The 16922-nt window shown below is 36.5% G+C and overlaps 1 protein-coding gene across 9 annotated transcripts in view; it reads right to left on the bottom strand.

The window, feature by feature from the left end:
- Ralgapa1 (Ral GTPase activating protein catalytic alpha subunit 1) overlaps positions 1-16922 on the bottom strand; it is a 263481-nt gene that overhangs the window by 213065 nt on the left and 33494 nt on the right. For all 9 annotated transcript variants that reach the window (XM_023721857.1, XM_023721854.1, XM_023721851.1 and 6 more), the window contains exon 2: positions 522-632. In XM_023721857.1, the coding sequence (XP_023577625.1) occupies positions 522-632 (111 nt within the window). The remainder of the gene's footprint in view (positions 1-521; positions 633-16922) is intronic.

Raw genomic sequence — 16922 nt, 5'->3', positions numbered from 1 at the left:
TAAAGTTCCAACACCAGCTAGGATTAGGACTGCAGTTTAGCAGTACACGGGCTGCGCAGGCTCTGGGTTCAATAGCTATTCTGTGCGTATGTGCGCGCGCACACACACACACACACACACACACACACACACAGGCTCTACATACTTATGCCTAAAAACTAATCATTATTTATGGGGAACTTAAAGTGTGCTCTGAAAATTAAAATATAAAAATGACTGTTCAAACATGCTGAAGGCAAATAAAAAGAAGGTAGATGAGAAAACAGATAACTGATAAGTAAAAAAAGCCAATCTTCTAGCCTTCATAAACTGGTAAGGATAATAATACTAATCCAGTAGTTTCCTCTCAAATTTATGTAACTGGATCCATGATGATAGTGGAAGAGGAATATCAAAAAGTTGTCTGATAAAAAGAAGTGAAATAACTCTAAAACTCTAATGTCTGACAGCCCCTTTTTAATATTTATGAAAATTACTAGAAATATCAACATCAACAAAATAAATGTTAACAGTTAACTTACCTTTCTGCTTAAGACTAGCTTCTATTGTCACAAAATTTTCAAAAAACACATAATATATATGTGAAAAATGTTGGTCAAAAAATTGTTTAAGATCAATAGATTCTGCATTCTCTGAAAAACAAAAGAAAAAGGGTTTACTGATTACTACTTCCATAAAAGTTAAATCACATGTAACAGTCCTTTGAAAGTTTCTTTCAAAGTCAAATAACTGCCCTAAAATTCTACCTTATTAAAATGTTTGAGAAATGTATTTACGACCAGGTATGCTACTATTTATACCAGTTCATGAGCTACAGCAAATGGCTTTGGTTGGAGGGTCACGGACTTAGAAGGAACATGAATAGAATATTAGTGACAAAGACATGGGGAGGGATATGAGATCTCTCCATATGGGCATAAGATGTGAAGATATTCGTATCTCACATAAATGCTCACCAAGAGATCATCTCAGCAGAAAAGGACCTTAATAATCAAGTGGATAGTCTGTCTCTTCTTTAGATGGCTGTCAACTTCTTTCCCCAGCCATCCATGTCATTGACTCATGGCTTCATGGACAAAATGGCCATGATGGCAGGGAGGGAGGGTATTATGTGCTTCACATGGACTTCACTCACTAAAATTGACCTGACTATAGCCATTGCTAAGTGCCCAGTCTGCCAGCAGCAGAGACCAGTGCAGAGCCACTGCTAAAGCACCATTTCCCAGAGTGATCCATCTGAGTCCTGGAGGCAAGATGATTATACTGAACCACTTCCATCATGCAAGGGGCAGCACTTTGTCCTTACTGGAATTGATACTCGTTTTGGGTATGAATTTGCTACTCCTGCATGTAATGCTTCTGTCAAAACTACTATCCATGGACTTACAAAAAGCCTCACCCATTACCATTGTATTCCACACAACAGTTATAAATTAATAGAAAAATGGAGTGTCTTTTTTAAGATAAAGTTCCAACACCAGCTAGCTATCTACTCTTCGCAAGGTCCTGGGAAGGTTCTCTCATAACCGGAGATTCATGGTACTGCTCAACATTACCCTTGGTGACCCATTGGCAAAGTTTTTGCTTCCAGTTTCCATAACCTTATGCTTTCCTCATATAGGTATCTTAGTTCCAGAGAGGAGAAATTTGTAACCAGGAAGCACAACAATGATTCTATTAAACTGGAAGCTACAACTTCTACTTGGCCATTTCAGGTTCCTCATCTGCCAAACTCAACAGACAAAAAGGGTGTTATGGTGTTGATGAGAGCTGACTCATGTAGACTACTAAGGGAAAAATGCATTCCTACTCCACAAATTGAGAAAGGAAGTGTATGTTTAAAGTGCAGGAGATCCCTTTAGTGTATCATCTTGTATTACCAGGCCTTGTTAAGATCAATGAGAAACTAGAACAGGATAATAAATGGTCCAATCTTAAGGAGGTCACCTTGCCAGATAAAGAACCAAGACTCATGTGTTTAATGAAGGCCAAGGGAATACAGAATGGGAAAATAGAAAGAAGCTAGAGAGTACCACCTGTGACCACACAACCAGTTACAGAAACAAGAACTCTATTGTCCTAAGTGTTTCTTTTCTATTTTGTCAAGAATATGCTTGTGGGGCTGGGGAGACAGCTCAGTGGTGTGAGCAAGTGCAAGGGCCTGAGTTCAATCTCTGGTACCAAAGAGAAAAAGAATATGCTTATGTTAAGATGATAGATTTTTGTTTCTTGTCTTTATATTCCTACACCATGTAACATAACATTAACTGCCTTAACACTACCTTTTGTGTGTGTGTGCATGTGTGTTTTTGGTACTAAGAAGTGAATTTGGGACCTTGTGCTTGCCAGTCAGGCACTATACCCTTGGAGCTGTTGTTAAATCTACATTATAATATTTAAGTTATGGAATGTCAGGAGTAATGTAAGTATTATCTGAAGAAAAGATTGCTTCTTATACTGGGAGTGACTTAGTATGTTTCTTAATCCTTGTAGGATAGTTATTGTATCATATTAAGGAGATTATGAACTTGCTATTTGTCTTTATCTAGATATTAGGTATTTTTTCAGGAGATAGGTTTGGTTGTCAAATTGCTAAGTGGAATGCTGTTACCACTAATTGTGATTGTCAAGTTGAGTGGATTAGGAAGACATATTAAGTTTCTTTTTCTTTTTTTTTTTCACAGCTGATTAATAGGACAGTTTTGATAATCAATACATTGTTATCTTCTTAGTGGATATCCATAGTACAAGAAGCAGACAGGATATTCTGTCCAAATACTGTTAGGACGCCTCTTTCTTTTCATTGGATTAAGCGAAAATAGCTGTAAATTTATCCTAACTACTCTGTACATATAAATACAAAATGATCTTTCCTTTGTATCCTTTTTTTTTTTTTTTGGTCCTGTCAGAGGTGAATATTCTATTGGCATCTAAATACTATAGGTGTTTGAATTCAACTAAACAATCTAACACTGTCTTAAATAGGTTTCATTACAATAATAAAAATCATTTTTTACTTCACTGGTCTCATTTTGTATCTTCAAAATTGTATCAGAGGAAAGGACCTCATAATCTACTGATAAACAAAACAGTACTCCTTCATCTTGCTTGGAGTTAAAATTCCCACATTCATTCCTGTCTATAACACTTTCTTCCTTAATATTTTTCCCAGAACTTGAAAAAATGGTTCAGACAACGTGAAATTCTATACACTAGACATTCATGTAGCACTCGCCAGAAATTAATTCCTATAGTCCTCAGAGCAACACTATGAAATAAGTATCATTCTCATCCTTATTTCACACTTGAAGAAATGTAGGATCAGAGTCTAAGTAACCTAGTTAGTAAAAAGCAGAAAAAGCAGAGTCAAAACAGAGACACTCTGAATCTAGTATCCATGTTCTTGGTTTCATTTCATTTCTTTTTCTTGGAACTGGGGATTGAACTCAGGGCCTTGTGCTTGCCAGGCAAGCTCTTGATTTCTATGCTATTCAGACTTTGTAATTATTGTGTCATTTGTCAATACCAGAATAGTCATCAAACACTAAATATATTTTATAGAATGCCAAAATAAATTTAAAAAATACAACTGATACATACACAACTGTTCTAATTTTTCCCACAAAATGGTTTTTAAATTAGAATGAAGGGGAAAGGGATATAGCTCAGCAACACAGTGTCTGCTAGATAAGCAAGAAGTCATGCATTCGATTCCCAGTACATAATAATAATAAAATAAAATTAGAATGAAATACACTGCTTTAATTGATATGTTTCCTAAATCAATACTTCAATGTTCAAGGACAAAGAAAATAAAAACAGTAAGAGAGCAAAATGAAAAAAACAAAAGCAAACATGAGTTCCAATATCCTGGAACACATAAGCCCAGATATTCTCTTATTTCCTTTCCATATGGCATACTGACAATGCCTGGAAACTACATGCTTATTAATGCTAATAATTTTTTTTTTTTTTCCCGGAACTGGGGATTGAACTCAGGCCCTTGCGCTTGTTAGGCAAGCACTTATTCTACCTAGCTATCTCCCTAGCTGCTAATAAAAATTAATGGACAAAAATTAGGTTAATTTTTTTATTCTATGTCTAACTAAAGAACATGTTATCAAAAAACTCATAAAGGGCTGGTGAGATGGCTCGGTGGTCTAAGGCACCTACCTGGAGCAAGCTGAGCAAAGCACAGGGACCACGGTTCAATCCCCCAGCACCACATGCCAGCCAGCCCCGCCCCCTGGTGGGCTGAGCTGGCCACACAAACACACACACAAAATAAATAAATAAACAACAACAACAACAAAAAACCCTCATAAAATATTTTTATTACTAACTCACAATATTTTCATAGTGGGTGAAGAAACACAATATAGGCCAAGTATAAGAGGGTTCTTTACAAACAACTTTCCAAAACAGCAATACACAATGAAGGAAATGGAAAAGGAAGGAAATCCAGAAGGAGATGATGGAGGTAAATTCAACCAATTTTAGTCATCTGTCTGTCTGTCTGTCTGTCTGTCTGTCTGTCTGTCTGTCTGGTAAAGTTCTCACCATGCAACTCAGACTCACAGGATTCCTGCTGTCTCTGCCTCCCCAGCGCTGGGATTACAGGCGTATAGCACCATGCCTGGTTTCAGGGCAGGGTGGGGCACCACAGCATTCGGTACCCGGGATCCAATTCAGGTCCTTGTGCTTGCCACGCAGGCGCTTAAACTCCCGAGCTATCTCCAGCCCCAATTCAACCAATTTTAAACCTCAACACAAATTCCATCCTTTCCAAAAAGGTTCCCTTAACCTATTTTGTTTCGTTCTCAATATTTCCACACTTAATGAGCTGGTATTTTCTTCCACAGGTGCTACATAATCTTGAGCAAGGCATGACTAGCTTCTATATTCCTTTAAAATTTTAATACAGGGAAAATGTTTTACATACCACTGAGCTGATGGTGAGTGGATTAAAGAAAAAGTTTATGGGTTCAAAAATTTTTCCTATTTTCAGAAATACTTCTGTTTGGAAGTGTTTGTGAATTAGTATTTCCTTAAAGAAATTAGAAAGCAAACAAACAAGCAAGAAGACAAATAAAGTATTTTACCATAAATTCAAATTGAGATTTCTGAGATTTGTAAAACTGGTACAAATTTAGGAATACTTAGATCTTTAGGAATACTAACTCTAGCAAAATAATTCTAGATATTTAGCATTCACAGATGAAAACTTTCTTTGGGCTCTTTCAATGACTGAGTTTTGAGAACCTGATAATGATACATTTACTTTTACTACACATTTGTATTAAGATATTTATGCACAATTCACACATATGTAATTAAGAATTTCAAAGGTTAACAGTTAGTTTTCCTGATATTAAAGTTTAGACACTGAATATTGTTTTTTAAAAGTTATTACCAAATTTGGGCAACACACTTTCTGGGGCCCCTTCTGTCCCTCTTTGACAGAAGGTTTCTTTCTCTCAATAAATTCTTCCTACTCTCAATGAAAATTGAATTCAACAAATTTTGTAATATAATTTTTCATCCATTAAAAAAATTTATGACGATTTCTCAAATAATGCTACCATAATACATTAACCTCAAGATGTATCACAAGTGATCTGCTTCTTTTTTTTTAAACTTTAACTACTTAGAAGTTTTTTTTCCATAATTTTATTGATAATCAAATAGCAATGAGACAGTTTCAAATCAAATCGGTAGGACAGTTTCAATTAACACACTGCATACATTCTTCTTAGTGGTTAATTGCTGTACAAGATGCGGACTTGAGATCCTATTTACAAACACCATTAGAATAAATTATTCTATTCATTAAGAGAATGTAACTATGTATCTATCCTAACCACTTTGAATACACAGATACCAAATGGACATTCATCTGTATACCCTTTTTTTGTGAAGTTCCATTATTTGAATACTACAGGTATGTAAACTCAGCAAAATATTCTAAAAGAGTCCAGTAGCCCATAATAGCATTGAGTCTTCTGTTTAACTGGCACTAATCATAAAGTACCAAACACTGAAAATTATAGGCTTAACATAATCAATAATAAGGACAGATCCACTTAACACAAACCTTGTACTCATGGCAAACACAGAAATGCTAAAGAAAGATAATAGAAGTTAATTTATACATAGTAACCAGCGGAGGGGTGAGGGTGGTGAAAAGAGGACAGGAGGCAGTAGGATGCCAAAGGGGGTCATACAAAGAAGACCATCTGCGACTAAAATTCTGAATAACCATTAGGAGTACCAACAGAATGTGTAACTTTTAAGTATTAGAGCAGTGGTGGCAAACCCATGGCACCCATGCCACTGTGGAGTGTTTGTATCACTCAAAGCTGTAAAGCTTCACCATCACTACATTGGGTGGAAACAAAAAAAGGACACAGAAAGGTTTCTTAATTTAACAGAAATTGGTAAAGAAATTTACCCAAAAAGCGAATGCAGTAATATAATAAAACATAAAAATGCCAAACACAAAACACTATGCTAACTTTCCAATTAAGACAGCTGCAATCATACTAGATTTAAAATTACACACAAAAATTAAGTTACAATGTACCTCTCAAAACATATGCAAGCAAATTTCAAATAAAGAATGATTAAAGTGGCTACCTAGGAGGCTCAGGCAGGAGGGATCAAAAGTTCAAGGCCAGCCTGCATAACTAGGCAAGACTATATTTACATATGTATAAAATATACTGTAAAAAAAGCAAAACAATTTAAAAAGTGATAAAACATATAATTTAGATCCTAACTGAAAATACCAATGTTGATACTTCAATAAAGCACAAATTAAGCATTAACAGGCAAGAATTACTACAGTTAAAGAGGATCAATATTATTTTGACAAAAAGCTCCTTCTACAAAGCTCGGTCTACTAGGAAGTTTCAATTCTAGATTTTCATATGCAATTTCAAAACACTAAAAACAAAAGCCAACAAAATTCTAAGGAGAATAATTCACCAAAAAGTATATTAAACTTTAACCTACCTGTTTCAAATATCTAACAGGTAGAATTTTAATCCCATCTGAAACCTAGCAGGGGTAAGACTAGGGCATTTGGAAGATTTGAACATCATAAGTAGCATTTTACATACAAAACTAAATCCAACACCTAGAACAAACCTTTTCATGCAAAAGTGAGAGATTAACAAAACTGAATAAAGACATAAACTAGGCAAAGTTCCAAGAATAACAGAACATACCACAATCTAATCAAAATAAAGTATCACTAAATCCTTTCAAAAGGGCTGAGCTGGCCACGGGGGGGGGGGGGGGGGGGGGGGGGGGACCTTCAGGAATAAATGTTTGAAATAAGAAGAATGTTTAGAAATGTTAGAGGATGTTAAAAAAGGAGCATACCTAACATTCCTGGCATTGACAAAGTCCAAGACTATTCCCATTAAATAAATTACAAAAACTCATAAACATGAACATTTGGGTAGAATACTACAGAAAGTTAATAGTGGAAACAACTGGTCCTAGATTCATCAGTACTTCAAAGCTATGTAAGAGGAAAGCACTACGCAAAAGGATCAAACTGTTTCTAAATAACTGGTCTGGACAAAGGCTCAAGAAAAATGTTAGACATATAAAATGTTCAGGACTCAAAAAGGTGTTTTTATCTAGTGCTATATATAACTGAAGGCCAGGAGACACTAAAAGCAGGAAACTATAACTAACAATGAAGAGACTAATTGGCAAATCAAATTCAAATCAGGACACAGGTATCAGAATACGCAGGAAAAAGTAAAAAATGGTTAGAATTGTATCCCATCTATCCAAAAAAGTTGAGGATGGAAGATACAACAAAATGGAAGATCCAAATCAATGTCTATGGATTGAGGAGTAGCATTCTACAGTGAAGAGCAAACTAAATAGAATTAACGGCAGATTGGTATTTTAGAAATAAGCTGGGCCTGTAATTTCAATTACCTGGGAGGCTGAGGTAGAAGGATCAAAAGTTGATGCTGCCCCAAAATAAAAACAAAAAGGGCTGGAGATGTAGTTCTCTGACATGATATCACTAGGATTAATATCACACCCTCTTCCCCCTCCCCCCCCAAAAAAAAACAGAAGAAAATTCAAAGCAACAAAGGGAGGGAGAGAAAAGACAATTCCCCCATTGAAATGCACATAAATTAACTGTGAGCGAAGTCGTCAAATAAAACAGCACTTGTACTCCTATAGGTCGAGAAGCAGAAAAAATACTTGGAGATATAATGGCCAAAATGATGTCTGATCAAACTCAAACCCACAAAAGTAAAATTTCAACAATTTCAGAATAATAAACATTAAGAAAATTTTACCAGTGCACATTATAATCAAATTGCTCTAAGCATATGAGAAAAATCTCAAGAGCTGCCGGAGAAAAGGGTTATATAAAAAATAGTACTTAGCTGGACATGGTGGTGCATACCTGTAATCCCAGCACTTGGAGGGCTGAGGTAGAAGGTTCACTATGTGTAGAAGGCCAGCCAGAGCTGCACAGAAGCTAATGAAAGTAGCTGAGACAACATCATACTATTTTTCTTTTCCTGACATGTATATACATTTTTTGGCAGACTGTATATATTGACCTTCTTCACTTATTAAATATACTATCATTGAATAGTGAATTCATGGCCAGTCTGTACTACATACTGAGCTCCTGTCTCAAGAAAATAAAAAAGGAAAGTAAAGACATCTGATTTATCATAAGAATGCAACAATAATTTTAAAGTACTTAAAGAAAAAAAAATACTATGCTAGAGTCCCACGTCCAGTAAAAACATCTTTCAAAAGCAAGGAAAAACTAAAAGAAAACATTTACAGACAAATTTGAAAGAATTCATCACCAGCAGACCCACATGCTACAGAAATAAAAAAGCCCTTCAGGCAGAAAGAACTATCAAAACTAGGATCTTCACAAAGGAATGAAGAATACTACAATAATAACAATGAAGGTACACATACAAGTCTTTTCCTCGCTACTGAAAACTTTTTTTAAAGATAAATGACTGTTTAAATAAAAATAATACATTATGGAGTTTACAACATATATAAAAATTACATGGAAGCAAAAGCATAAAGGAAAGAGAAATGGAAGTACCTATCACATTATAAGCTTCCTATGCTATATAAACAGTATAGCTACACTTAAAATAGACCATGACTATGTCAAAGATGTATTCTATAAATAAGCAATTACTAAAATTGTAAAAATAACAAAACAAAATAGGTACCATCTATTTCTTAAAGCAGACATTTGATTTCAGACTCATTCCCACTTCCTTCACCAGAACCCACCCTACTCTCCTCCACTCTGCAACAAATGACACTAAGTTTTGAGACATTTACCTTCTTATGTATCTCTCCAATACACTTCTTTCTACATTTCCTCCGATACTTGGTTTGGTATTTTGTGGTCCTTTTGGTGAATTATTAGAATAGCCCTCCCAACTGCCTCTTAAACCATCCCAGCCCCTTTAACATTCTTCACATGATCATCAGAATGATTTACTCAACCTAAGTTCAATTATCTACATCACTAACCTGCTTAAAATCTTACAAGGTTTCCCATTACATACCGAACAAAACCCAAAATCTTTGATATAACAGTACCTAGAACTTTCTACCCTAATTTCTCACTATCTTGTGCACTGCCCACTACACAGGAAAAAGGAAAGAATTCATCACCAGCAGACTCACATACTATGGAAATGAAAAAGCCCTTCAGGCAGAAATAATTATCAAAAATAGGATCTTCACAAAGAAATGAAAAAGACTAAAATGGTAATAATGAAGGTAAATACACAGCTACATTCATACAACGGAAAATATTCACATTTTTATGAACTAAAATGTTTATAAAAGAACATAATGAAATTTTAAAATGTTAATAAGTATTGTAGTTGAAAAAGTAAAGCAGCCAGGCATGATGGCGTACATTTGCGATCCTTGCACCCAGGAAGTCATGGCAGGAGGACTACCATGAGTTCAAGGCTAGGCTAGACTAGAGTAAGGCCCTGTTTCAGGGTTATAGGGGCCTCTGAACAACTCCATAAGAACCAGTAAACAAAGGCGAAGACTGTTAAAATCAACTTTTACTTAAATGTGGAAATTAACCAAAGGCTTACAATAACCAGACACATTTTTTAAAGGCATCTCTTTAATTTACCTTATTTTCATCCGCCCTTCCCTACCCAAAACATAGCAACTTCGAAAATCAAGAGCCCAGGATTAGAGTGAAAACAAACAGCCTACATAGAAGAAATACAGCAGAGATTGGTGCTCTTTCACCATCTCAATCTCAGAAAATTGTCATTGCCTGACAAGTCTAGCTATTGCCTAGGAAACACCCACTTACTTAACTCAAAGTTTGCCCACACAGCAGCCTTTCCTAGGATAATTTGTTAAAATATTTTTAATCATTTATTTCTTTACTTATTTATTTGATACAGGGTCTCTACACAGCTTGGACTCACAGTGATCCTTCTGTCTCAGCCTCCGCAGCACTGGGATTACAGGCATGGGTCACCACGTCTGGTTTTGGTGGCTGGCATGGCATATGCTACCAGGGATTGAACTCAGGTCCTTGCACTTGCCAGGCAGGCACTTAGGTATCTGAGCTATCTCCCCAGCCCCTTCCTAGGATCATTTGTCTAAAACAAAGATGGCAATTTTTAATATCACAGCTGTCTATGTCGCTGGGTCACTAATGATGCAAATAAGCTAACCAAAAAAAGAAAAGAGAGGGGCCAGGGAGATGGCTCAGTGGAATAAGCACTTACCTGGCAAGCGCAAGGGCCTGAGTTCAATCCCTGGTTCCATAGAGAGAGAGAGAGAGACAGAGAGAGACAGAGAGAGAGAGAGACAGAGAGAGAGACAGAGAGAGAGACAGAGAGAGACAGAGAGAGAGAGACAGAGAGAGAGAGACAGAGAAAGAGAAGCTAACCCTGATATTAATAGGGGACTTTGAGAAGCTCTGACAAATTTTTGGAAATAAGTAAGTGCATACACATGCCTAAGACTGTAAGCAAACCCAGGAGGACTGGAGAAGGTTGTAAGCTCTCACCTCTGGCTGACCTTGAAACAAGAAGGAAATGAAGGCCAAGACAGAGAACTGTAAGCTGTCCAGCTGAATCTAGAATAAACACAGCCCTTTGGCATAGACTAATAGACTTACTAATGTCATAAAGAAATCCCTATATAATTACGTGTTGGTCACTAAGCTGAATGAGTAAAAATTTTGGTGCTCACATAAAACAAAGACTAAAAATAATTTCAATAAAGTTATGAAAAGATGGGGCTGGAGAGATGGCTCAGTGGTCTAAAGCACCTACTTAGAACAAGCTTAGCAAAGCCTCAGGGACCACGGTTCGATCCCCCAGCACCACATGCCAGCCAGCCCCGCCCCCTGGTGGGCTGAGCTGGCCACACACACTCATTCTCTCTCTCTCTCTCTCTCTCTCTCTCTCTCTCTCTCAAATGAATAAAAAAAAAATTAAAAGTTATGAAAAGAATATAAAACAACAACCACAAACAGAAACAACATATCCTGGGGAGAAGGTAAAATCAGGTTTTTTGAGTTAATACTTTATTTAAAAAGTCAAGTGTTTAACAAAAAAGTATAAGACAAAGACCTGGAAAGTGTAATTAAAATAAAAAAATTAATAGCAAACCTAACTGGCAAAAACAAAACCTCAGCCAACTAAAGACAGGCTAATTATTAAGACTATTAAATTTGGGGCTGGCGAGATGGCTCAGTGGTCTAAAGCACCTACTTGGAACAGGCTTGGCAAAGCACAGGGACTGCGGTTCTATCCCCCAGCACCACATGCCAGTCAGCCCCGCCCCCTGGTGGGCTGAGCTGGCCACACACACACACACACACACACACACACACATAATAAATTAATAAATGTTTTTTAAAAAAAGACTATTAAATTTGAGGAACTGAATTAAAAACTGATGAAAAATGAACATAGCCTTATAAACTTCTGGATCACTGTCAAGTTTACCAACACATGCATAATAGGACACCCACATGGACAGAAAAGAGAAAGAGTGAAAGAGATCAAGTATGATCTCCCAGAACTGTTTTCAGACACAGGACTTTGGAAGGTGGAAGGTGGAATGTGCCGTTAGGAGGTGAGGTCCGCTGGGAAGAGGCAGGGCCCTGGGGGCCTGACCCAAAGGGCTCGTCCTGCTCCGCCCACTCAGCTTCCCAGCCAGGGAGCAGCTTTCCTCCCCAGACTCTTCTTCCACACTTTTCAGCATCGGAGCCAGCTGACCTGGGACTATATCCATGAGCAAAACCAAACCTCTACTTTAAGTAGCAGGTATAGGGTACTGTCCCCAAGGGACAAGAAAGTGACTAATGAGAAGGAAACAAATAATGGCTGAAAATGCTAAATATGATTTTTAAAAAACCCAACATATTATCCATATAGCCTAGAAACTGAATAAATTCTAAGCAGCACAATGTTTTTATTTTGTTACAATATGTCTTCATATCTGTCTAAACACATCTGGATGCATATAAACATATAATAAAAGCTTACAGATTCATCTAGACACACCAAAGATACTTGGCAAGACTGTCCAAAGATAATAGCGAAGTTAACAACAGCCAAGTGACATATCACCTAATAAGAATGTCTCAATAATAGCCAATTTCTCATTAGAAACATGAAAGCCTAAGGAAGTAAAATGATATAATCAAATAGTGGAAAGACAAAGGCTTGCTATCTCCAGCAAACTTATCCTTCAAAAAGTAAAGAGAAATTAAAACATTTCCCCTATACTCAAACAAGATTAAAAGTCTTTGTTGCTAATAGGCCTTCCTTGAAAAACTTTCACGAAGTTCATCCAACTAACGTGAAAAAATATTATACAGGCTGAAGTAAAAATACAGTACAAAAGCACATGAAAAAGTAAGAATGCAATAAAGAGAAGTATGGAGAAAAAGCCTCTCTGAGACGTGCTGTCCAGACACTGGGGAGATGGCTCAGTGCTTCCCTGGCAAGCGCAAGGGCCTGAGTTCAATCCCTGGTTCTGCCAAAAAAACAAAACAAAACTTCCTAAATACACTAAAGAGACAGAAGATAACTTTGCATTCACATGAAAAAATAGCCTATTTGTTAGGGCATTATTAAGTTGCTGGGGTTATAGCTTAATAGTAGAACGTGTGTTCACCATGTGCAAGGTCCTTGGTTCAATCCCCAGCACCAAAGAGAAAAAAAAAAAAAAAAAAGGTTAACAATTCCTGAGACTCATATTCAAATGTGAGAAGATATACCCTATAACTAAATTCTGAATCAATCCCTAAATAATATTTATACTGGCTCAATTGTCCACTAATTTAAATAACTCTGGAGTGATCCTACACAATTATTCATTTACTTTCTGAGAATACTAAGTGATAGAAATTCAGGTTACAAAGGTTATGCATACATACTTTATAAATGTTGATATTTAACAGTAAACTTGCCCTCCAATGTATATTACCATATGTATCTTGACAAAATATTTGAGAATTATTTCTAAGTTGTATAAATTTATAACAGACCATAAATTAAGGAAAATACCTGGACATGATGGTGCATACCTGTAATCCCAGCAGTTGGGAGGCTAAGGCAGAAGAAATGCCAGAAAATAGGCCGGTCTGGATGAAATAGTGAATTCAAGGCCAGCATAAACTCTATAGCAAGACTTTCTCTCAAGAAACAAAAACCAAACAGAAAATCAAGGAAATTAACTCTTTTAAAAATGAGGCAACGTTTCTTAAGTTTGTCACTTGTGTTTTAATTCTAGGTTTTACTATTAGAAATATACAGCATTTTACATAGGAAAATTTATCAAAATTTACTTGATGATTGTCAAACAAATTTTTTTTTCAAACAAATTTTTAAGTCTTTCCAGTGCAATATTTTAGAATACTTGCTAATTTTTTTCTTACCTTACTTTTAAGGTTTTAAAGGCTATACTAAATATGAATTACTTAGAATTTATTCTACTAAAAAAAAAAAATTGGGGGGTCAGGGAGATGGCTCAGTGGAATAAGTGTTTCCCTGGCAAGCGCAAGGGGCTGAGTTCAATCCCCAGTTCCGCAAAAAAAAAAAAGAATTTATTCTACTAAAATTATAATAGGTTTTCAGCAAAGTACTGTTTCCTTCTTAATTTTTAACATTTCAGGTATTGGCCACAAAAGTTCCTTCTGCAGCAAACAAAACAGTCATCCTTTTAAATTTAACATTCTTGCTAGGTATGGTGGCACATTCCTGCGATCCTAGCACTTGGGAGGAGGCTGAAACAGGAGGATCACCATGAGTCTGAGGCCAGCCTGTGTTCCATAGTGAGATCCTATCTCAAAACACTACAAAAACAGAAAAAATAGAAAACCTATCTTAAAGAGGTCAGTCTCCTCTAAATTAAATCCGTGGGTTCAATGTAATCCAATTAAAAAGCCTGTCTAAATTATTTATGATGTTTAACCAGCTGATTCTAAAATTCATATGGAAGAGCAAAAGGTCAAAATAGCCAACAGACCTGTATTACTCTTCTGTGTCCACTATCAACAAATTACAGCCACAAGCTCAGTGGCTTAGAAAATATCAAAAATTTATTCTCTGGGTTGGTAGTATAATTCAGTACTAGAACACTTGCTATAGGAAGTTATTCCCTCAGAAAGCTAAAGACCAGTCTGGAATTAGTGCCACTGGGCCCAAATCAAGGCACTGGCTGAACTCTCCTCATCTAGAAGCTCTAGAGAGAATCAATGCCTTGCCTCTTCAACTTCTGCCTGTCACTGGCGTTACCTGGCTAGTGGTCACACAGGTGCAGTTTAAGAACAGCAGCTTCCAATCTCTGCTCTGCCGTCACATCCAATCATCCCCTTTTTGTCTACCCAAAGGTCAGTCCATTTTATTAAATGGCAGAGGTGTAAAGGAGAGGTGTGCTTTACAGCTAACATGTAGTTGGGCTCTTCAGGCTACAAAGTTTCTAACATTTAGGTGTTCTTTTTCCTGTTTCTGGCTGCACAGAAGCAGCCTGTGCATCTGGGACACTCCAAAGTTAGGACTTTTCTTTGCACCCCTGAGGCCACCCATGCTGGCTCTGCAGCTGTCATCATGCCACAGGAATATATTAAATTACATTGTAAATACTATGAGTACCGCTTGGATTACCATGGGAAAAAGAAAAAGAAGGAAAGTTGAGAGGCTCATGAATGTTCAAAGGCAAAAAAAAAACACCCAAAACAAAACAGATTGGCCTGAAGACTAAGCTCTACCACAAACAGCATCATGTGGAGAAAATACAAATGAAGAAGACTACCAAGATGCATGAAAAGAGAAATACCAAACAAAAGAATGATAAAAAGATTCCATAAGTCTTTCTAAGGAGCAGTACCTGCCTAACTGCTGGACAGAGAAGGATAGTCTCATGCAAAAGCACTTTCCAATAGGATTAAACAAAAATCAAAGAAAAGGTGGGAAAATGGGAAGTTCCTCTGCCGGAAGGTCATGCCCAAGGAGAAACAGAAAGTACTAAAAGTTATTTGAACTGGAAAGAGTAAAAAGAAGGCATGGTAGAGGATGGTTACTAAAGTCTGCTTTGTTGGAGATGGCTTTACAAGAAAACCAACTAAATATGAAAGATTCATTAGGCCAATGGGCTTATGTTTTAAGAAGGCCCATGTAACATATCCTAAACTGAAAGCCACCTTTTGCCTGCCAATACTTGGTGTGAAAAAGAATCCTTCATCACTACTGTATACAACCTTGGGTGTGATTACCAAAGGAACAGTGAGTGAAGTGAACGTGAGTTGAGCCTTGTGACGCAAGGAGGCAAGGTTACGTGGGGTCAATATGCCCAGGTACCCAACAATCCTGAAAATGATGGATGCATTAATGCAGTCTTACTAGTTTGACAGATGTTTCATGTAATAACTTCTTACACTTATTAAAGACTACAGACCAATCAGGAAAACCGTAACTTGAATATTGCTGAACAACTGTCATGACTACATTCATCAAGAAAACTATTTATTGAATTGCAAAAATAAATTGGCTTAGTTTTACAAACTGGTTTTTTATTAGGGGTCTGCTAAGGGCTTATGTGTTAGTAAGATTGAACCATTTGAAAAAGTAAACATAAGTCTTTGCATTAAAGAGTGCGTACTCAGCAACACAGATCTCTCCTTCCTAAAAGGCCACCAGTATTTAAAGTCAGTGCAAACTTAATTTAGGGGTCTAGGGCCAGGAAATCTGCTGAAGCTATTCTGCCTCATCATTTATCCTTAGTCCTGAAAAGAGTAATGTTCAAGTTTATTCTCAATATAGTCTATTTATAATACTTTAAGAATGGCATTAGAAGTTTATTTAGATAATTCCAACTTAGTTGCACTGATGCCCTGAAAAGAAACTTTATTTGCAGTTAAATAATATAAGAAGGTTATATGTTAGATGTGCATCTCAAGTTTTGTGATCTGAATTAAATGGTCATGGCTTGAAAAAAATAAAATTTAGATGTTATGTAAGGGGTGATGAGAATTTTAGTAAAGGGAGAGCTTATCTGATAGCCTTTGTGGTAAGGTCATAAAACACTTCAGTTCATTTCCTAGTTTTATGGTTTTCTCTTTTTTTTTTCTTCCAATTTTACATAGTACAGGGTTTTAAAAGCTATTCTAAAGAACATGAAGTACTTAAAATTTATTCTACTAACACTGCAATAGGTTTTCAGTGAAGTACTATTTCTTTCTTAATCTTTAAACATTTCATATATTGGCCACAAGATTCAGTTTCTGAATCAGTTTGATGGGTGGGTCACAGGTACTCAAAGGTCTATCTGATTAAAAAAAAACTGACTTTAGTTGAGAGTGGTGGTGTACATCTGTAATCCCAGCACTTGGGGGG

Source organism: Octodon degus, unplaced genomic scaffold (assembly GCF_000260255.1).
Source record: "Octodon degus isolate 3935 unplaced genomic scaffold, OctDeg1.0 scaffold00086, whole genome shotgun sequence".
In the NCBI taxonomy this organism is placed as follows: Eukaryota; Metazoa; Chordata; class Mammalia; order Rodentia; family Octodontidae; genus Octodon; species Octodon degus.
Note: the sequence above shows the minus strand (reverse complement) of the source record. Positions and strands in the feature narration are given on the sequence as shown.